The sequence below is a fragment of the Chelon labrosus genome (genome assembly GCF_963514085.1).
Source record: "Chelon labrosus genome assembly, chromosome: 6".
Lineage (NCBI taxonomy): Eukaryota > Metazoa > Chordata > Actinopteri > Mugiliformes > Mugilidae > Chelon > Chelon labrosus.
In genome coordinates, this window is record NC_140342.1 from 13,498,132 (window position 1) to 13,521,345 (window position 23,214).

The 23,214-nt window shown below is 40.2% G+C and overlaps 2 protein-coding genes across 2 annotated transcripts; both read right to left on the reverse strand.

The window, feature by feature from the left end:
* Nucleotides 1-371: 371 nt before the first annotated feature.
* cacybp (calcyclin binding protein) lies at nt 372-6,183 on the reverse strand. The gene is made up of 6 exons (XM_084546597.1): nt 6,019-6,183; nt 4,870-5,080; nt 4,654-4,750; nt 4,470-4,569; nt 3,279-3,373; nt 372-1,628 (listed from the first exon to the last, which is right to left on the reverse strand). The coding sequence occupies exons 1-6, from the start codon at nt 6,034-6,036 to the stop codon at nt 1,466-1,468; spliced, it is 684 nt and encodes a 227-aa protein (XP_084402723.1). The 5' UTR covers nt 6,037-6,183; the 3' UTR covers nt 372-1,465.
* Nucleotides 6,184-6,404: 221 nt separating this feature from the next.
* mrps14 (mitochondrial ribosomal protein S14) lies at nt 6,405-8,922 on the reverse strand. The gene is made up of 3 exons (XM_084545936.1): nt 8,836-8,922; nt 7,520-7,684; nt 6,405-7,195 (listed from the first exon to the last, which is right to left on the reverse strand). The coding sequence occupies exons 1-3, from the start codon at nt 8,902-8,904 to the stop codon at nt 7,013-7,015; spliced, it is 417 nt and encodes a 138-aa protein (XP_084402062.1). The 5' UTR covers nt 8,905-8,922; the 3' UTR covers nt 6,405-7,012.
* Nucleotides 8,923-23,214: the final 14,292 nt, after the last annotated feature.

The following is a 23,214-nucleotide window of genomic DNA, read 5'->3' on the forward strand; positions in this document are numbered from 1 at the left end:
ACAACACGTTTTAATTTTTTATTTATTCATTTTTAATTATACTAAAGTGTTGCAATGTGTAAACTCTCGCTCTTAAATCTAGGGTTTGATTTCCCTCGTGTGTGATCCACAGCGATATGAATACGTCAACTGCTGAATACTGTCGCCACCTGGTGGACGAAAAGTGCAACTCTGAAGCCTAAGCAATGCTGAATCTCCAGGTATAAACGGATCTAAATGGATGGTTTATTATGTAATGACTGTCTGCATGCATAGGAGTGCTGCATCATAAACACTAAGGTCACTGTGATATCTTAGGTCCAACTATGTAGCGATCAGGCAGTTTAATAAACGGTTGAAAAAATAAATAAACGACAAACGGTGACGCAGAGAACTCATGAAGTGTTTTATTTGCTGGAAGTGCATTAACAACCTGAGGGCAGGAGACGATCTGCACAAGACGGTGACAATTACGCCAAAGTAAAATGATCCGTACATTTAAAAAACATACATTCTCAAAATGTTGGACGGCAATTTTTATTGCGTACAGTGCTGCCATACATGGAACTTATAACAGGAAGCTGTCACATCAAGGAATTACTGTGAAGTAGAGCACAACAGGAATACATCAAACTTCAAACACACATTCAGAGTGTAATGTAAATTTATTACACCGAGGTGATGCATGAGTACCACCGCATGAAGGACGTGTACGGCTCAAGATGATTACAAAGGCTTTCGGTTGTTTGCAGTGGTAGTATTTCCGTTTTTTTATCTTTTCTGCACAAATCTTTGATACTCATTGCCATTAACTCTTTATCACACATTTCAACTAAATTTCAATTAAATTATTTTAACTAAATAAAAGGCTTGTGTGAAGAAGTTCTGTTCAATAACAGGAGTAGGAGCCGGGCTTTGGCAAATGTACTCTTCCAAACATCTTAAACCTCAGCTCAGTATAGCTGCACTGAATTAGCACGGGAACAACAGAAGTTTCAAAAATGACATTAATCCTGGTCCTATCTAAACCATGACAAGAGAGGAGACAAATACAGGAGCTACATTAAGAGCTACATTGTGGTCCTTCAAACCTTTAAATATGATTTCACCAAAACATATGAGCCTTTAGACTGGAATCCACCAGAGTATGACTCTCTTCCCCTACAATCTGCTGAAATAAAATTAAATGGTGGGATACTTTGCTGCGTTGAGGTTGCCATCTGCTGGACAGCGCCCAAATGTTTGTACTGTTATTTTTCTTGTGACTTATTATGAGATTTAAGCATTATGGCCCGTGACTAATAGGACACCAGCGGCCCGGGTTTTCAAACCAGGGCCAAAATGAGGTCACCCAGGGTTTACATATGATTCCTGGTGCAATATTTATAAGCTTTGTATGCTGGACTTTCAATGTTTAATATTTAAGTCATGCTTGCGGCAGCCCTCGTAGCTCTCGTTTGGTCCTGCTGCGGAAAAGTGGCAACATTTAGAAGTCCATCATTTCCTCTCCTCTTATCTTCTTCTCTTGGGACTCTGTCCAGGCTTTGTTGATCGTTCTCTTCATGTCGTCATCTCCCTCCGAGTAGATCTTCTTCAGCATGCTCATCAGGCCGTCGCTGGGGTCTGCATTCTCTTCCATAGTGGGTTTACTGTCGAGAGGCGATAGAAAAATACTTTACCCATGTGTTCTTGTTGTTAAGAATTGATTAGTCATTCTAAAGCTTGGTTTTTACTGCAACGAGTCTATGTTCTGTAATTATGCCACTAAGACGCTGGGTGTGTTGATTGTCTCCGTTTGTGACTTAAGTTAATAAATGTTGATCAACAGTTACTTTCACTGAAATCATTGCAACATCACGGCTCAGCTAAGCCAGGTTGGTGGCATCAACAACAACAACAACAAAAAAGAACGGTGTGGAGTGAAAGGAGAATATGAGTGCAACTGCGCGAAAGGAAATTGTAGATATAAAAGGAAAGGTCACGTCACCAGTTTGGCAGTTTTTTGGTTATTTTAAGTCTGACAAGAGTCAGACCGATGTTGTCTGCTAACTTGGTGGCGAGTGAGCATATTTTTGTCTCTTGTCTCTCTTGATTAGTAGTGTAAGAGTCGGTTAAGTTTCGTTTCTCTGCCTGCCGAGTGAGTGGCTGCTCACTCGGTTAAGCAGGGATCCACGAGCAGCGCGTATGAGTTGGTTAAGTTTCGTTTCTCTGCGTATTGTGCATAAGTGAGTGAGTGTCTGAGTGCCTGAGTTTGATAGTGATCAAGTCGGGTAGTACGTTTTGTTTCTCTGCCGAGTGAGATGTAAGGTGTTTGAATGGTGCCGTTTATATCAATCAAACGTGGTAGGACTCAACTGAGCCGGTTAAATAGACTCTAGATCCAGGATTCTTGAGTCGTCTTTGATGGACGGTTATATGAACCGAATCTTTTTTTCCACCACTACTGAATATTAATTAAAAATGAATGAAAATTAAATGCTATTGAATATGTCATTGTTATCATTTTCAAAAAATTAAAGTGACGGGTAAAACTGGGTTATGACGGGATTTTTATGACCCTGTCAGTCAAAATGACACACAACGAAAAAGTCTAGCGCAAACTCTGACCAAGAGGTACACGGCAGCAGTGCCATACGACAAAACAACAAAGCCATATAAAGAAATAACGGATGCAGTTCAGCACAGTTGAGAAGTCTGGGTAGAATAGGTTAAAAAAACGAATCAATAATTATCAATATCGACTGATATGAAACACTTATATCATGATACATTTTTCAGCCATATCGCCCAGCCCTAATGGAACACAGAGAAGACGTAGGAGGACTGTGCTTGTCCTGCCTCTTAGACATCTGAACAAGGAAATGGATTTTGGACCAAACACAGCTGTTGCGGTCCGTGTCGCTGTGAGGCATAGTTACATTTCTGGAGAGGTTGGGGTTAGGGCGTATGGTCCGGAAGTGATGCACGACCATAAACCAAGCTCTGCGCTGTACGAGTGTACCCGGCCTCCCTTTAATCACGACACAGTGACATCTGGTTCACAGAACTGGCACTAAACTTCAAATGTGCAAATGTGCTTCAGAAGACGCGCTGCTCTGAGTGATTAGCCAGATGTGGATGAGAAAATTAACAGGGTTTCTAATGGTTACACAATTATGATTCAATCTGGCACAACGCCTCCTGCCAGTGTGTTATTAGTTACTGATGACACATTTGCACATACAGTATATCACGCATTTGAAGCAACTGAGTAACTCGCATAACTTTAGCTGAAATCCATTCATATATTTTGAACTTACTCTTTCTCCTTTGACCGCTTTTCCACTGTTGTTAGGCAGTCCCACTTCTTTGCGGCCTGCTTCTTGCACATGATCAACACCGTGTCTGTTTTTATCTGTGGCAGGGAGGAAAGACAGTTTCATGGTTTTCAGAAAGACAAAGGTGCCAAAATATTTTCAGATGCAAAGAGAACTGACAAAATGGATACCCCGATGTGATATGACTGCAGGCTTAAGTAAAATAATCACAGCCATGTGATCTTGATGTGAAAATACAGTCTATTAAAACTCACTCCTGTGGATTTGAAGATGAGTACTGCCCTCTAGTGGCTTCACGATTTTTAATGATCAGTACAGAAATAATTTAGAAAGCTTCAGGCCGGGATGAAGTAATACAACAGCATATTATGGCAAAACTCTAAAGCAAAGAATGAACCAGGATTGGGAAACAGATTGGCCAAGATAAAATACTTGCATTCATAGCAACTTATTTATGTCTGACAAGCAGCTCAACCTTTGAAGCTTTGTGTCTGGCTCAAGGAAATAACTGATGGCATCTTTTATCAAAATAATACAAACATCCCTTTAAACTGACGTCTAGGCAGTGGTGCACAAAACAGCTGGGAATGTCAAAATTAGGAACGCACGGCAGACGTGTCAATAAGTAATCAGTAAGTTGAGAAACTTTGAGCCTCACTTCTCAACAACCTTTCGCTCCAGTGAGTGGTTTGGTTACTTTACAGCTAACTCATATCAATCCTTAACGCCAGAAACACCGGACCTAACCTTGACACAGAGAGAAAAGCATTTGCATGTGGCTGCGGCGGGACACAGGGCTGTGAAGAGATGACTGAACAGAGATGTAATGTAAAATATGCCATGATTATCTTGTGGCTAAAAATACTGCTGCTTATTTGGGGATAAAGAATGTCAGTTATTCTGCGTTTCATAAGCACAAGATGGAACGGGGAGCACATGAATATAGTGCGAACTATCGAGCCAGGACCAAGTATATACAGCTGCCTGCTTGAGAGAGGGGCAGGACTAAAAGCATACTTTTCTGTTGGCCAGGAAGCAAAACACAATGTTCAAGTCTCGTGCAGAGAAAAAAGCAGACCCACATCATCATCTACTATGTTTATAAAGAGGAAGACCACAGGACGGAGAGTCTCAACATCAGACCAAATAACAGTCTGATTAAGCTTCATTCACCTTTTTGTAGCTGTCCTTCTCATCGATTGGATGTAGCAGGTTGAGAACGGTCATCTGATGGTTTTTTCCACCTAGATCCTTAACCAGCACAGAAAATGACCTGCAACAGAGACGTTAGAGAAGTTAGTGGCACATAATGAATTAACACAAGGAATGTTTTTTTTTTAAGGTCTCATCACTATACCTTTCTGTAAAATTGACCTCCACATTCTCAGAGGGAATTTTGTGCACGTCTTTCAACGCAAGGTAGAGTTTGACAAATTTCTCCGACTGGTCCCAAGCTGCATAACAGAAGCAAAACTGTGAATAACTTTGAAAATCTTCTGCAGCTCTTGCACATACCTCGACCGTGGCACTCTCCAACAAATGCTGCTAGTCTCAGTAAACACTGGCCCCGTACCGTAGCTGGTGATCTTGACCGTGTAGGCTGCTTTAGAGGCCGAGGATGGGTCCGCCTCTCTCCTGGCCTGTTGCTCCTTCTGTTGTCGTTTCGTTGCCAGCTCCTTCTCCACCTTCTTCTGCTCCTGTTTTAACAGCTCCTGCACTCTTTTCCTCTCCGCCTTCTCCAAGAGGGAGCCCAGCTCTTGCAAGTCCGCCTCCAGCTGGTTGATCTGTGTTTGGGAAAGAAGGATTATCACTGAAACGTACACACAAAAAGATGATATCTAATCTAACCTAACATAAACTCAAACCAGTCAAGAAGCCTTTGTTTTAGATTTAAGGTTGGACACACATCAGAGGTGACATGCTTTGTCAGCAATCACATTTCGATAACAGACACGTCGACATTACTTAGGTCAGCATACCAAACATCTTCTTGGTAAAGGGTTGCAAAAAATGTGTCACTTCTTTGTATACAGAATTATTCTTTTCACAGTTACTAGTAGGAGGAAATCATAAACTCCAACTCAAAATCTACCACCTCCTGATTTTGACAGCTAAAATAATGGTTTACAGAAAGGCTGACAAAGCAACCAGTAGGTTAGGAATTTATCGTTGCAGTGCCTGTCATAATAACTACAAAGCTGGTTTCGCTTTTTGAGATCAGTTCATACATTTGACACAGGAGTTTAAGCTAAGATGCTGTACACAATTAGCTGCCACAAAATGACAAGGCATTAAGACGTTCGGATATTAACAAAACCGCATTTATGTTGATGCCATAATAAGAGTAGCTCTGGTGTTCAGTAGCGTGCTAACTATGATAACTTCAACTATGTTGCTAGAATGTTCTGGTAAACTCCACGCAAAACTACCGGCAGAGTTAGCTAGCTAGCTAGCTGCTTAGCTAGCGACTGACACATTTCATCATTGGATACATGATATTTTTATTTTATGTTTTTTCTGTAACGTTACCTAAAATGTACCATTGCTTAAAATCACAGATAAAAAGTGACAGATAACCATATGGCGGGTTGCAGGTTTTAGCATTAGCTACCGTAGCATTTCTTTCAGCATAGTCAAAAGATCCAGCAACATTACCTAAAACCCGAAAAACCTTTGCTTTGCTATCAGTGTGTACCAAACTGAATGCCAAGTATACGTTTACCTGTTCGGTTAGATCCATTTAGGTTTTGTCTTAATAAGCTATATTCAGGTTAGGATGTGTGTTCGTGCCTCTTCTCACAGAGCTCTGAAACTACAGTATTTTCTTCTTCGTCGTCGCCCTTGGCTTCGTCTTTCTTCTTCGTCGTAACAACAAACCAGAGTTAAAGATGTATGCCGCCACCTACTGGACCAAAGTGACATCGTTCAAGTTTTTAATATAAGAAATTATAGTGCAATTGCCCTTGTTTGATATTTTTTTAGATATTTGAATAACAAGATTTCACCATCTTTCAATGATCTTGTTTGCTTGGCATGAATAACACGAGCTACGGCATTAAATCACACTTTATTTTTTATTACACCTTTCATTCTAACATGACATTGGCTGATAATTTCAGGAATCAGTCAGGAAACATTTGAACCACTTTATCGCCAAATAAAAACAGTAGTAGCTACAAAAATAAGCTACAACTACTCAACATTGTTTGAGTTTTTAACAGAGGTGAGGACGATAAATAAAAATTCTCTTAAACGACACCATACAGTATAACTGAAAGATAACTGTCCATGCATAAGCTAGGACAAAAAAACAAAAAAAACAATGCCACACACATTGCTCTCACCTTGGGTAGTTCCAAGGTCAGTCAGCACATTTATAACTTAACTTCTTTCCCAGATGGTTGAAAAAAAATGTAGTTATCCTTTGCAGCTAATAACACTATTACACATTGCTGATCTTTGTTACAACATTTTATAATAAAGGAAGACACTTACAATTATACAGTTTTTACAACAATGTTTATTTATGTATCTCTGTGAGTTAAAGTTGTCTGGAGTCACATGATTATTGTCAGTTTTCATATTTGGAAGAGCCATAAGAAAACCAAATAAATGTCCTGTCCTGGATAAACATAATTTACAGAAGTCTGAAATTGCCACTGAAACGACCAGTTCTTCATGATGCACTCTGACTGAAATGTACAATGATGCCCCAGTCACCACCGTGCCCTGAGAATCCCAGACATCTGGTTATGATCAGCTAAATGACGGAAGACAATTCGACTCAGTCGCCATCTCCGCTTCACACCCCGAGGTCGGGAAGTCATCACACACCTGTTGCGTATCCTCACAGGACAACTGTCTCTGGGTAGTGCTGCAATCTCTTTGTCTGCAATTTCCTGTGAAGATATTGAAAAGAATATTTTAAGAATTCTGAATTAATTTGCTTTTAAAGTGGGATCTATTTTATTAATTGCACAGTTATTAGTGTCATTTAAAGGCAAACTGAAAACAACTTCAGTTGGCCACAAAGCTTACAACATGATTTTAAAGGAAAAAAAAACAAAAAAAAAAAAACACTGCAGTTCAGCAAGAGATCTGAAACATGACAGAAGCTACAACTCAAGAGAGCACCATCAGGCCTGAAAGCTGATGGGTGGCACCATTTTGGATTTATACCCAGACCTATCAAGGAGGGCATTATACATAATCACACATGCTACCTGAAGTTCTTTGGGTAGGATGGTGTTCTTTCTCAGTGCATTGATCCGTAACCTCTCATCGGCATATTCAAAGGCCATCTGCCTCCTCTTGACGTCCCTCAGCATCCTCCAGTCGACATAGTAACTTCTCACCTGCTCCACACCCTGCCAGCAGCTCCTCAGTACCTGCACAGTGTTCATGCAGTTATTGGCTGACGACTAAACATGAGCGCAACATAATGCATATCGCTCTAAAAAGGATGTTTCGTCCCAGTTCTGAGCACGAGTCAGTGCTATCTTTGGGACTGCCAACATCATCTCTTTACATAAATGTACACCGATCAGGCACAACATTATGGCCACATTGTGTAGGTCTCCCTGCCTGAAACCAGTTGTGACTCATCAGAGAATGGACATGGGCCTTCTGAGGGTGTCCTGTGGTGTCTGGTAACAGAATGTTGTTAGTGGGGGTCTTTGGGTCCTATGAAGGGAGGGGAGGGGCCTCTGTGGATCAGGCTTGTTCCAGTGCATCCCACAGATACTTGATCAGTTTGGGATCTAGCAAATTTGGAGGCCAGGTCAACACCTTGTGCTGTTCTTCAGGGTTTTTTTTTTTTAGTTCCTAAACCGTTTATGTGTGTGTGTCAGGCTGCATCCTGCTGGGGATGCCTGCTGCCATCAAGGAGTGTCACTGCTATGGGGTGGGGGTGCCTGGTCTGGTCTAGGTGGGTGGTACATGTCTAAGTAACATCCACATGAATGAATGCCAGGTCCAAAAGTTTCCCAGCAGAACACTGAATTGTCACAAGATAGCCAATATTATTTACTTCTCCTGTCAGTGGTTTTAATGTTGTGGCTGATCGGTGGGTCCTGGCGTATCAACATTTCAATCATGTATTCATACCTTACAAGTATATCTAAATCATTTTAAGCCATCTTCTTCTTCGTTCATTGGCCTTGCAAAAACAAACGGATGCTAACAAGATACACCGATGTAGGAGGTAAGGAGATCTCTAAGACAGCGCTTAAGCGCTTATCTTAAACAATAGCTCAAAATATTTAACGGGACAAGAAATAAGTCACGGGCTGCGTTTCAAAGACTTTGATATCAATAGAGTGCTCCTTGAAAATATAGGTTACTGTTCGTAGTTAACGCTTAAAAACCGTTTGACACTTATCAAGCTAACTAGCATTAGCCACGATGCTAACGTCAGAAGGCTAGTTAGGATCCTAAATCTGGAAGGGCCATTTTCTTCACCCTTCCGTCATATATATGCGACTGAGTATTAGTTAAAGCGCGTCCACAACAAAATGTACATTTTTAAATAGCGTGTTACCTGCTTTGGGGCGCAGACCGTGGAATAGAGGGCATTTAGCCCTAAACATGCTATTCTGTGGGTCGCCATATTGGATTTGATCTGTTGTGCAAAGCCACCTACAGAGGGCAAAATATATCTGAAATATACCGCCATCTATTGATCAGGAGTGTCAAATCTGCAAGTTGTTTGGACCATTTCGCTTGAAGAAAACACACGGAGAAAACGAGAACAACATTTAAAAAAATATATATTTACACTTCTTTGTTGTTCTTCAAGATGCCTATGCTATTTTAAACAGGATAGCATAGCACTATTTTATTTTTCATATCTGTAAATGAATGTCATCTTATATAATTACAGGCATTTACTTATGACTGCTTCATATAATATGTTATATTTTGTGTATTAAATGTTCAGAAAGTTCAACTTTTGACACTTGTGGGTACTGTACTTGCTAATCTCAGGTTTTATTATATTTACATTTAAATGAAGACATTTGATGCTTAAATTGACTTGATATTAGTACAGATATGAGTATGCAAACTATTTTTAAGTAGCTAATTTTCCTTCAGCCAACAGTGCCACAGCTATTTGCAATTATTTTGAACTGACTTGACTTTATCTTACCCCCAGTACGAGTTAAAAACCTGTAGGTGGCAGTGTAGATCTGTGATAATAAGCTAACACTTTCTCACCGTTCACCAGGAGCAGGTTCCCCTCTTTATGCTGAAAATCTAAACCTTGTGTCTGTCTGAAATCCTCGTCTTAGATCTTGAGAAACCTAGCCCCATCTTATCTCCCCTGACACTCCTAACAATGGAACCCTTATGTTTAAGGAAGTGCATATTTAAAGCAGTGTACACACTCTGGTCTTTCAACATGTGGTTCAGCGCAGGGTGCTGTCCTTAAAGTTTTATGTGAGAAAAAAAGACAATAGAAGCAGATTCCATTTTCTTAAACAATCCCCATTATCTTGCAGCCTCGGGGGGATGCGTACTTGGATAAATATTAACACATGACAAACTGCAGGCAGTGCTTCCTCTATAAAGAGCATCATTATAAAGCAGGCTGGGAAATCTACACAGGCCTCGGAGCATTGAATTAAATTAGAAATGACATAAATGTATTACTGCTTACACCCAGTTCTACAGAAGCTCTTAATAAGTATATTTATCATAGCGCAAAATTATTATTAATTACTTTTCTGGGTTAGTAGGCAACAAATCTTTCCAAAACACTGTAATTGTGAAAATATATGGTTGTCAAGCAGGAAAAAAAATATTTTTGTACAGGTTTTGAGATTAGGAAAACTCAGCATTGTTATTTGACAGCAGCAGTATATCATAGTTAAAATTGCTTTAGGCCCTCAGTTGGTTTTGGCCCACTGTTTAAACCCCTGAGGTAGCCGATCCAAGATCACCACCAGGAAGGTAAAATAATTCTCTCTGTCATTTTGTTTATCTTCATAGATGTCAAATGCACGAAAAGGATCGGAAAGGTGAAACGTTTCCATAAATGAAATTTATGATAAACGTCAGGATCCCAGCTTCTGGCAGAAGGAATAAGCCGTTGTGTTGTTTGGTTTAAATACTTTTCTCCTGCATGAGTTCAAACATTCTTCAGTCAGACCATACACGCCTTGATTAGGCTCTTTCTGATTATATTGCATAATGATGAGGCTATAGAGTACTGAAAAAAAGTAATGCATGCAACATTATACAAACTAAATGTAGAAAACAATTAGAGTATGTGGAACATTGTCCTCACTGCTTCTTTGAATGAGGTATCAGTTACTTGGTATGAGCAGCAGCAGCTTTGCAGAGGCATTGTTTGTGTAAAGAAAGGGTGTATGTTGCTAATTGTGGCTCATACCAAAGCTGTTACATGCTGATGCATTGGGGACAAAGAGCTTACTTGGACTTTTAGACAGCACAAGCATATAATAAATGAGCACATTAGTGCAATTTCATATACAATTCCAGTGTGAAAGTGTCTTGTGCTGATGACTTACTGTAACAGCAGAACAGTTGTGTGCGTCGCTTGAGATCGAGACCTCAGGCCGGGTCATAGTGAAGAACTGAAAGCCATGAAATGCAAAATTGATGTGTGGCAGAGATAGGCTGAGATTACTCAGTGAGACAGCAGACAGGTGGCCTCATCCATAAAAATGACAGCAGTGCGGTGAATGCGGCGAACGGGATGACACCATGTAACTGAGCCTGGGACGACTGGGAGCACTAGCTGTGCTTCAAAATTGCCGCACCAAGTCGAATGAAGAAAAACAATATGTACAAGCTTTACTGTCATGCTGTAATGCAGGGGTATAGGGATGATGCGTGTGCAAGTAGATAGAGCTAGAAATAATGCAAAAATAGGCGTCACAGTGCACAACGTGGATGACCTGTATGCCAAATCGAAATACTGTTTTTAATGGAACGATGTGTTACAGATGCCAAAGCTTCTGTCATTAATCAGATCATTTATCAGTGCACAGTAATTCTCCGTTGTCTTTATAAAGCTGCTACTCCTCGTTTCCACCCTGCAGCAAGTTCGGGTGCATAAAAATAAAGCCCATGCCGAGTGCCAGAAACTGCAGTTCCTCTGATGGCAACTTGAGGCTTGCTCAAAAAGTGAGTCACTTCCATTGACTGTGATCAATCCCCACAGAACTCTTTGTTATAAGGCACAGTGTTACAGCAGAAATAGACGTTTAAAGCATGGAACAAAAATAGGGTTTGGTGGCCATAGGCATAATTTTCCCCAATTATGATGGCATGTGATGACTGTACATTGGAAATATTTCATATAAAATTTAATATAATGGCTTAAAATTAATGGCATGGCCGCTTTGAGTCACAGGTGGGGGCTGCCTCGAGACACTATTGGTCTGCCTAGGAATCCCCCGCCTGCCTAAGCCCATTTATGAATTAGCCAGGAGCTAGGCAGAGTTAGGTGGAGTCAGACTGTGATGGTGACATCCAGAGACAGCACGCTGAGCTTCAAAACCACTTTTGCAGGAATCCTGTGGGTGATGCTGTGGGTTTGTCCGTCTCTATCCACCGTCAATGGTTTTTCTTACGAGAAATAAGTAAGAGGGAGGTCGTCCTGCCAGGTGTTTAGCTTTACTTCAGCTCACTTCAAGGTCACATTTTACAACATATTAACACACTGGATCCTTATTCTGGTCAAAAAAATCGAATGAGGAGTTGCACAAACACCGGCATAGTTCCTGTAGGAAAGAATAAGCTCAGGGCGTACGTAACAGCTCTCTCTGTGCCCTCTGTGTGACACATTCGACCTGAAGCAAAGCTCCGCTGATCAATACCACACAGCAACCGGCTAACCTATCTGGTGTTCATCAGTAGTACCTTCCACTCTTGCGGTTTGTGCATTCTTTCATCCCACCCTAAACAGGATGATTAAAGCAAATAAGGACCCCTGGCTGATCAAACATTAGGCTGATTCGCAACATACCCAACGGAGATGAAAGTGCGACAGGAACAATATGTCTGCATATTCTCCGCATGGCTGTTTGAGAGAGTTTCATTCAGGCACCATTTGGCCGTGTTTGCTGCCAGTGTCTCTTGCTTTCTTACCTTATGTGTGAGGTAGAATACACAAACACACACACACACAGGAAGCAGTGTAAATTCCTGTCTAACAATGAGAAGTCTCTAAACAGAATGACATTTTTATGGCTACCAGACTGCTTGTAAACAATAAACACACTGTTGTCTCTCTTAGTGGGTGGGCTTTTCCACTTTTGACCTGTGTACAACATGACATGTGGACGTAAATCATACCCAGCCCATTGGATCATACTACACCAGGCAGCAGTAGAACAAAAAGTAGGGAAATATTAAAAAAAAAATGTGGCTTTTGAAGGCTACCATATACGGGATGTGCTCCTTTGGCACCTGTATGGAGTGCTGTCACACCCAGCTGAAAAAAACAAGATTCTTCCCTTATATTTCTATCTTATACGTGAAAACAGACATGACACGTCTTGAAAGTGGAGCACCAATTTGTATGAATGGTCATAATTATCAAGTTTGCCAGATGCTTCATATCAGATGGCGCACCACACACTGTACATCACCGTATATTAACACATTGTTTATGTTTGTGATAAAATACACTGCCTGGCCAAAAACAAAAAAAGTTGCCACCAAAAAAAGGTAACACACTCTAATATTACGTTGGACCGCCTTTAGCTTTGATTACAGCACGCATTCACTGTGGCATTGTTTCGATAAGCTTCTGCAATGTCGCAAGATTTATTTCCATCCAGTGTTGCATTAATTTTTCACCAAGATCTTGTATTGATGATGGGAGAATCTGAGCACTGTGTAAAGCCTTCTCCAGTGTATCCCAAAGATTCTCAACAGGGTTAAGGTCTGGACTCTGTGGTGGCCAATCCATGTGTGAAAATGATGTCTCATGCTCCCTGAACCACTCTTTCACAATTTGAGCCCTATGAATCCTGGCATTGTCATCTTGGAATATGCCCGTGCCATCAGGGAAGAAAAAAATCCATTGATGGAATAACCTGGTCATTCAGTATATTCAAGTAGTCAGCTGACCTCATTCTTTGGACACATAATGTTGCTGAACCTAGACCTGAGCAACTGCAGCAACCCCAGATCATAGCACTGCCCCCACAGGCTTGTACAGTAGACACTAGGCATGATGGGTGCATCACTTCATCTGCCTCTCTTCTTACCCTGATGCCCCCATCACTCTGGAACAGGTTAAATCTGGACTCATCAGACCACATGACCTTCTTCCATTGCTCCAGAGTCCAATCTTTATGCTCCCTAGCAAACTGAAGCCTTTTTTTCCATTTAGCCTCACTGATTAGTGGTTTTCTTAAAACCTACACAGCTACACAGCTGTTCAGTCTCAGTCCCTTGAGTTCCCTTCACATTGTACGTGTGGAAATGCTCTTACTTTCACTATTAAACATAGTCATGAGTTCTACTGTTTTTCTTCGGTTTGATTTCACCAAATAATAATTAATAATATGTTGGACAGTTCCACACCCAGTTTTAGTAGTTTCTTCAATCTCCTTAGATGTTTTCCCTGCTTGATGCATGCCAATGATTTGACCCTTCTCAAACAGACTAACATCTTTTCCACGACCACAGGATGTGTCTTTCGACATGGTTGTTTATGAAAAGAGAAGCTACTCATTGGATCAGTTGGGGTTAAATAACTTGTTGCCAGCTGAAAGATAATCGCCGATGCAGTAATTATGCAATAGGAGGCTCGTACCTATTTACTTAGTTAAATCCAGGTGGCGACTTTTTTCTTGACCAGGCAGTGTATTTTGTAACTGCTAATATAAATAAATAAATTTTGATTTTATTTAATTAGATATTCATCTTTATTTAAAGTATTTTATGTGCAGTGAATGCTGGACCACATGCAAATGCCATATTTTAATAATATTTCAACTCTATCCTTGAAATAAAAAAATAAAAAAGCACAAAATACTGTCATACTGTAACTATTTTAATTTTTTTAAGGTCATATAACTATAAAATACTTTGTTTTTTAAACAAAATTGCTCTACACTATTTATATCCAAACACGTCATTGCCACTCAGTGTCAAGCAAGTATTATGTCTTGAAAGGCCAGTCTATACAAATGTGGTAAAATGATTACGTTTCGCCGTAAAAATTCCACAGTGTAATCAAATGCACACAGTACCTGGTGCAATGAGGGAAAAAATGTATCGGCGAGACATTTCCTGTATTTCTCTTGCTGAGTAAAATAAATAACTCCCTCTCTCCTCGAGACATCGTAAACTTCACAAGCGGAGCCACAGTTTTTCGAGCATTCAACTGGCCCTTTATTCTGTGCCGGATGTCTCTGGCAAGCTTTTTGCCAAATGAAAAGAACCAATTGCTTTACTAAGTCATTGACAAAGAAAACCTTTCAGGCTGGATTTTTGAACGTGGAAAACTTATCCAGCACTTTTTTTTTCAACTGAACTCACTGTTTAACTAAACCCTGCTAAAGTTTAGCTCCGCAGTGTTTGCGCTTAAGTTGCACAGATTCTTATGTCTCCAGTTTGTTTATCAGAATTTTATATATTCGTTACATCATTTTTTGGTAATATCTCAGGCAGTCTGGTGCATAGACCCAGCAGAGCACAGAATCCGCCACCTTAGCTGTTACGATACCCTTCCTTCCTGACACGTCAGCATGGGGAATCCTTTTCTTCTTAGTAATCAGAGTCCATTTGAACTAGATGCAGCTCATTTAGCATAAGGCCATGACCCGGCTGACACAGAGGTCCCTGCCTCAGCTCAGGAATGTCTAGCGTTCCCCCAGGAGAGACAGAAGAAGAGACCTTTCAGAGAACATTCACCTTACTTCCTTCACATTCAGCTCTTCTTAATACAGATCTTTCCTGGAAATAGGATGCCTGATCTATATGCAGCTTCCCATGAAATAGAACTGAATGGCTGCCATGTATCTAAATCATGAGTTTACCCCAAAATCAGATATATATGTTTTTCCTTTTGCCTGTTGCCTGTTGTGCTATTTGTCTATCTCTCTAATATTATGGAACTAGTTGGTATTGAGTGTTGCTCAAAGTTCAAGAAAACAAGGAACTGAAAAACTCGACTGTAGTGTCTCTTTTCAGAAATCATGTCCTGGTTTCCCAGTTCCTCCAGAAAATCTACAGACCTTGTTCAGTGTTTGCAGTCTTTTTTTTCTCTTTCTATCCGACTACACCTGTCAGTCTTATCACTGCAGAGAAAGACGTGTGCATCTACCCCTGTGTAAATGCATAATTCTTCACACAAATGCCAGGGCCATAATAAGAAAACCTTTCAATAAATACGTCTGACTTTTTAGGCTTTCATTCATGAAACGTGACATTTCCTCAACTGCACTGGAACTATTTTCCAATCAGGATACTGTGAGCATCAGTCACACTGTATGCACGATTGCCTCATAGCACCTGTTTTTATCATTTATTATTTTTTTTTTGACCCGGCAGATGGATTGCTAACTTAACATTATCAATCACGTTATTGTTAGACGTGGAGGTTTGGAGTCTTTTGGGTCCCATCTGCAGATATGCTACAGTCACTCATGCTCAGTCAAGGGAAGCCCTTTTCTCTCCTCTTCTGATTCGATCACTGCTTCATTTTCTGCGTGAATAAAATATTTGATGCATTATCCCGTAAGGAAATGGGTTTCACCGTATTTGCCGAGCATATAGCTACTGTTAAAATTAAAGACGATTCCCTCAGTTTTATGGTTACGGATGTTGAAGTCAAGGCGATGAACAGTAGTACTACGAGATGATAGTATCTGAATTTAGACGACACATTTACTATAGCAGGGAGAGAGAAGTGCGTGTGTGGAGTGCGAAGAGACACATCTGTGATTATACTTAGTTACAGGACCACCAGTGCTCTAGGAAGTCGTCCGCAAGCTTTGAAAACAAATCTTTCGTGACCCAAGAGGATCAGGTGAAGGGTAACTCCTGGTGCTGATTTACAAAGCTGTAATAATTTCCTTTGTGTCAGCATCTGAGGAAATGTTGATTCATTTGACCTCTCCTTTTCTGTGTTTGGGTTTGAATCATATTAATGTGCTCGGGAATTTAGTCATTCACAGTTCTCTATACAAGTACAAGGGGGCATGCATGGTGTGTTATTTGTCACTGTCACTCTCTGTAACTGAGATCCTCTGTTTTCCAGTAGAGTGTCTGTCAGTCAGAGGCGATCTTAACCTTGCTTTTACTGTCAGCTGAAATCAGATATCTCCCACAAAGGTGTTTTTTTTGTCCCCCTTGTGTGAAAATGCAAAACGATTGAAACAAAATCTATTTGAGTGCGCCCATTTATCACAAAAACAGCAATAAGGCAGGGATACACTGTTTCCTGTCAATTAGATTTCTTCTTGAAATCTAACCAAATCCCCTGGATGGTTACTTTTATGAAGAGAGTCAAATAAAACATCCACACACTCCATTCTTTACGCTGTTACATGAGCATCAGTCTCGGCAGCAAGTCAGATGTAATTTTACCTGCTTCAGCTTGTCCCTTTTTTTAAATTCTCAACTTTTCTGTCCTCTCCGAGGCAAAAGAGAAACCTGAGGAGCCCCTAAGAGATCAGAAAGCATGAGCTGTTTATGCCAGTTATGTCAGCTGGTGGAATCAGGGGTCAGACCTCCACGCGGCGTCTCACGGCAGGATGACCCGACCCTGAGGACTGGTATCCACATCAGCCCAGGAAGTTTGGTAACAGCTGCTGACACCAGCTCATCTCTCAGGCTGCTGCTTAACTTCCCCTGTCTGTTCCAATTAACTCAGCCACTAATATGCTTCACCGACTCCTTCTATAAGAATTAGCGCTCATTAATTATCATTCTGGTGGCAGGTTAATCTTATTTTGTGATTTCTAGAGTGTGTAGGTGCCTATTCATTTGTACTGTAGTTTAAACTAATAATACTTCCCTCCTTGTTTTCGCAAGTCTGAGCCCAAGCAACAGCCACTTTTAAACGTGTTTAGATTACTTTCAAAACCAACGCCACATTAAAAATAATCTTTAAAGACGATCTGAAAGCTCTGTGCTCACAGTAGTTGAACGACATTAGTGGATAATCATTATGCAGACCGGTGATTACTCCACATATGTCGCCTGTGCTGTTCTCTGCGGTTGACATAGAACATAAAACTCAACTGTGGTGGGCATTAAAGACAACTGCAGACAGGGATTATAGATGATATGTGTGCGGAAGTTCGTGTCTGCACAGCATGGAAGGCATCAAAGTACTGAACACACAACAAGGGAACACATTCAACCAAACCTTCATGTGGCATTCATTTGTTTTTCCCTTAAATGACTTCAGCTTTATCTGCACCGCGTCCTCTAATCTGATCTCCTTTCCGCCAAAGTCGCACTGGTTCAGTTTAAGTCGATAAAAGACGAAAACAGCCTCCGAGACGTTTGACAGCTGTAAACAAGCAAAGTGGGGTCAGCGTTGGCTTCCTCTGATAGGATCTTGGCGCTTTTGTGTAAGCAATGACAGAACACTTTGCTCATATTTTGTGCATGTTGAGCATAAACCAATTTTTTACCACAGTGACTGAAACTTGTCAGCTCGACAAGTGGCCGTTCTATCCAGCACAATAACCCACAGACGAACCAGACCACCGGCCGTTCTTTTAACACATTACATTATCTACATAATCTGCTTGTGATATTTGGGTCCGTCTGTCAGTTCCCATTTCTGGACTTCATAACGCAGCTCCCCTTCAGGTCAAATCAGCCCTCTCAATCAACAGTTTCCAGATCCACGAGGAAACACGCAATCAGTGATGTTTCAGCAAGCCTGTGCATGATTAAATGCACCATCTGTTTCAAAGGGTAGAGTTAATTTGCTTTCTGTGTATTTACTCAAAAACAAATGGTTTGCATTAAGGAAAGCGGTTGTATGAGTGTGTTATAAACGTCTGATGCTGATCAAATGTATTTACACTAATGTGGTCAGTAGCCTCAGACTAGTGGCTTTGTTATGTGGCGGTTTCATCTGATACCCAGTAAGGCCAAATGTTTTCATGGTGGGTGCTAACCCCTGTTCAATACAGAACAGGGCCATGTTTTAAAGTAACTTTGAGGGATCTTGAAATCTTGAAAAATATGCCTGCATTTTGCTGAGGTTAGATGAAAGCATCAGTAAAACCCTCACACCCTTCGATGGTGGTTAGCTCAGCCTTAGCATAATGAAGATGGGAGAAGCTAAGACTTTCTGCAGTCCTGGCAGTTTTTAGGTTTTTATGAATTAATTGATGAGTTTCAGAAATGCCAGTAGGTGCATTTCGGTGTCTTTCCACAGAACCAGAAAGAGCAATGCTAACATTAATACTCTGCTTTCAGCCTTAGCTAACCTCCTGGGTTTCATATTTAACAGAGAGACTTGACAGCTTAGCAAGAAAGCCAGCTGTGGACTTTATCTGAAGCCTTTGTGACATCACCCGTCGCTTTCCTGAAGAAGTGTTTTGAAGTTCAGTATGGTGGCTAAAGGCAACCATGTCCTTAACTGTGCATAACTTTAATACAGTTTAACCAACAAACTTGCACCTGCACGCCGCGCAACAGTTGTTTTCCCTCATCCATCATGCAGATTTGAAAACTGAAATCCATTTTTGTAATATTGAAAAAGATATGTTATGATGAATGATGCTTTCATTATCTCACTTAATGAGCTATTTGGCATGTAATGTTTCATGTATCAGGGGTAATTAGAGCAAAGCATCAGTCAACATAAATGCTTTCGTAAACTATAGTAGAAAGTTGAGGAGCACAGTAGGAGGAGGGCCGCTATTTATCTTGGCTGGGAGGAAAAAAAATGTGCAGCAAGAACTGAGGAGTGAACAATAAATGATTTCCTCTATGTAGCGATCAATCAAACTGAAATGTAAAAATCTTAGTTTGATCAAAAACACAAAATATTAAAAGACTCAGACATAACTTTGTTGAATCTAATTAGTAAATGCTCCACATCTCACCTTGATGACTTGTTGATAAAAGACGTCAGTAAGAAAAAGGAAAGCATTTTATACTATTACAAAAGTCTATGACTAAGATGATATAATTTGGAAAAAGCACTTAGGTTATACAGTTATGATGAGGCTTTTTATTTTATTGCAACTGCTGGTATTGCTTTCCTCTTATAGCTTCATTGGGAAGAATGTGGCATTTTGATGATTTTAACGGTTGACAAAAAGGGGTGGCACGGTGGAACAGTGGGTAGCGTTGGCGTTTTTGCAGGGGTTTTCTCTGGGTCTTTCTCCCATCATCAAAATCCTGGGTGCAAGGCGCCGGGTCAGGTTGGCCCACAGTGGAGGTGCGCAGTCCCAGCGGCTCAGGACTAAACCTCCATCTGACCATGCAATTTTGTTGTATGATGTATAGTGTACACATTGTATAATGACAAATAAAGCACTTTTCTTTACCTTTACCTATAAAATTATGAACTTTAGCTATTTGATTGTAATAGTATTATTGTGCCAGAAAATCTGCGCTAGAAAAATGTCTTAACTCACCTTTAAAGGATGCATAGCAATTAACTGAACTTTAACAAACCTTATATATGTAACCAGATAAAAAAAAAAAAAAACATGCAACAGGATGGGACTGAAATACGATTAAAAACAAGGCTGCAAAAAGAAAAAAGAAAAAAAAAAACAGGATTGTTACCCTGCAACAAATTATGTCTGTCTTGACTGCAATGATCTCTTCAGGATTGTTTTCTCCTCTTCTCTTCTTGGAAGTTTGCGTGTGCGCTGCTTTTAATGAAAGAAAATTGAAACCGCAAACCATTTCAGCTCACCAGATCCCGGCATAACTGACAAGTAAGTGTACTGTCAAAGCCGATGTTTCCCACTGTCACCAGGAGAACACAGAACATGGGCAATTTATTTTAATATAGGGTAATTGCCGTTGTAATCTCCAGATATGTTTCAGCAATTTGCGCTTAGTGAACTTGATTCTGGAGCTCAGAATTAAGATTTTCGATCACAAACTAATGGACTAAGTTTAATTTCTGTATGCATTCTTCTCTGCAGATCCCTCAATCCAACATCTGATAGCAAGTCCACACTTAAGTCCAATTAAAATACTGCATAAATAAAGGACTACGGTACTAAATGTTAAAATGATAAGTGTTTACTTCTTTAATGTGCACTCCAAGGCAGGAGCAGACAGGACTATACACTGACAGATGCCAATAGTTCAGCACCTGCTTATTAAACACAGACCGAGACCGAGATCCGTGGGATCAGCCAGGTATCCAACAACGACGCTGACCTTTTTGCACGCCATGGTTTGGGTTTTGATGTTGTGTCATATGCATTTACTCTTTAGCTTAAAATGCACAAACTGCTTCCAGGCTGGCATAAACAGAACAGGGATAGATAAAAAAAAAAAAATAAGAAGAAAAAAAAAAAGTAAATCAAAGTTCAGAGTTTGCCGTTTTCCCAGAGAATGGAAATAGAGCACAGACATGCATCACATTAAAGGAGACATAATATAAAATAAACCCTGCTGTGGAGAGTTCTATTACATCTGCTGCTTGTGGGGGTATGTTTCCCAGCGAGGGACAAAACCAATATGCACAATAGGAAACAGTCACAACATAGTGACATGCATGAAATATTCTCTCATTGTCCCATGAAGCACTGCAGATATCATCACCTCCCACACAGCATGCGTATGAATGAACTTTTTATGTGGCGATCAGACATTCTGTTTATTCCTTATGTTCACTGAAACGGATGATTTCTCTTGTTTTGTCAGAAATAATCAATGGCTTTTTACATTTGAACACGACAGGAGAGAGGATTGATGGGTCAGACAGGGAAAGAAGAGATTTAAAATGAGTGAGGATGGAAGACTTTCTCTTTATAGGACTCAGCTACTAAGTGACAGCAACTGACTTACTGCAAGAGTGCAGGAAGAAAGACAATGAAGGATGTTTTCATAATGAAACAACAAGGAATTCCAAAAAAATGTGAGTGTTTTGATGAACGTTCTCAAAATAGACAAAAGGACTTGTGGAGGGTTTGTCAGAAGAAACGCTCCCCTAATACTTGCTGACATTTGTGGCAAACGTGTTGACAAGTCTGGTATTTGAGATATTTCTCTTGATGTGTGCACACATGCATGCATGAGAGTGTGAATGTCTGCTGTATTTGTGGTGCTCACACTTTGTTGTGTCACCACATTCCTTGATGCTGATTTGTCAAACCACTGCCATTAATCGGGTAAAGACATTCCAAACTGACCTCAGACAAGCAACGGCTGACATCGGTGAAGACAAGCAAACACGGAAAGACACACAAGGTCACAGGGATTGGCGAAAAGACATGACAATGCTCTGGCGAAGATCTGCTGAGCCAATCAAATCGTTTGGTCTGATTTTATGGGGTTATGGACAGAAGAGTAATGTAGCTGTACATGTCATGTGAGCGCCACTGAGTTGAATTTATTACAACAAAATGGTTCTGATTGGCGGTAGGTCTATCCAATTGCATGCAGAGGTATATCTGTCTGTATTGGGTTGAAGCGCCCCATGATGCAAGGCTACACCAGGCTAGCATATTACCTGCATCCTACAGGTAGTTATCTTAGCTTGGCTTTGCACAAAGACAATGCAGAAGAGAAAAGAGAAAATAAAATTATAGTATAATGAGTGTATCATTTAAAAAGAAAAGTATATTTTCTAACCTGTTCTCTTTGGGTGGCCAATGGACCTAAAAAAAAGGTGAAGCTGTAAATGCAATGCCAGACATTCATCTACAAAACCAATAGGTATATCAGAACAGTCTTATCTCTTTTATCAGCGCAAATTTGGTTCCAGCAATTTTACCTTCCACTCAAAGTTAATTAATACAACTTCAGATTCGTATCTACAGATGCCGCTTTCTAATGACCGAAAAGCTTTGAACCAGTTAAACAGCGTCTTTCAACATGATGAAATTAAATTCAAGGCAGCTTAATTAATCATGGCAGTCTTTAATCTGAAACACAGAGTCTAATTGAAAGTTTCCTTGTTTGAAAGTTCTCTGATAAAGCTAAATTGAAAGATGTGTTATAGGACCAAATCTGAGGCTGAGCATTACCGCTGAAGTCCCAAGGTTATATTTTCACTTCTAGAAGAAACATAAACTCTCTGGAATGACTATGTCATTATCAAGCATCCGGTGAGTCATTCATCTCTGTCCCTTTGTCCAGGGACCAGTTTGCTACTAAAGACGCAGCAGACACAGCGGCTGAAGGACAGATTTTATCTTTCATCATGTTGTTTCTCATTGCCAACAATGGCTTTGCTTTTGGTAAATAAGCTGTTTAAAAAAAAAAAAAAAAAAAACGTAATCAATTTATGTTGTTTCATCATCGCCACTGCACCCTCAATAAATACTGAACAACTTAAAGCAGCAACAGTAGAGATTTCTTTTATAAAAATAATTAAATCGTGCTAAACGTTTGGTTAGTAATGTTGTGTTGCCCACACATTCAGTTAGCTATAATAAGCCACATTATGTCATATTTTTAACATTTGTCATATTTTCTTCTATTCTTAGCTCCATATTAAAGAGCCAGGAAATGGATCAATGAGAATTTGAAATATATGACAAAAGCAACTATAATGATTTTGCTCATTCAAGAAAACCAGTTTACAGCCATTTGCATTAAAGGGGAACTGCCGTTTTTTAAAACCTGGACCTTATTTCTGGCATAAAATACGATCATTTACTCACCCATATAACTTTGGTGTCATTTGGAGTCATTCGGACGATATTTAGATCCGCATATATCCGTATAGTGGGAGTGACTGGGGCACCGCAACGCAGCCTCTAAATAA

Coding starts and splice junctions, on each gene's coding strand:
- cacybp (XM_084546597.1), bottom strand. Junction 4,751..4,869: donor GGTCAAGATCACCAGCTACG/GTACGGGGCCAG, acceptor TCTGTTATGCAG/CTTGGGACCAGTCGGAGAAA. Junction 4,570..4,653: donor GAGGTCAATTTTACAGAAAG/GTATAGTGATGA, acceptor TCTCTGTTGCAG/GTCATTTTCTGTGCTGGTTA.
- mrps14 (XM_084545936.1), bottom strand. CDS start 8,904: ATGGCGACCCACAGAATAGCATGTTTAGGGCTAAATGCCCTCTATTCC. Junction 7,685..8,835: donor CGGTCTGCGCCCCAAAGCAG/GTAACACGCTAT, acceptor AACACTGTGCAG/GTACTGAGGAGCTGCTGGCA. Junction 7,196..7,519: donor TCCTACCCAAAGAACTTCAG/GTAGCATGTGTG, acceptor ATATCTTCACAG/GAAATTGCAGACAAAGAGAT.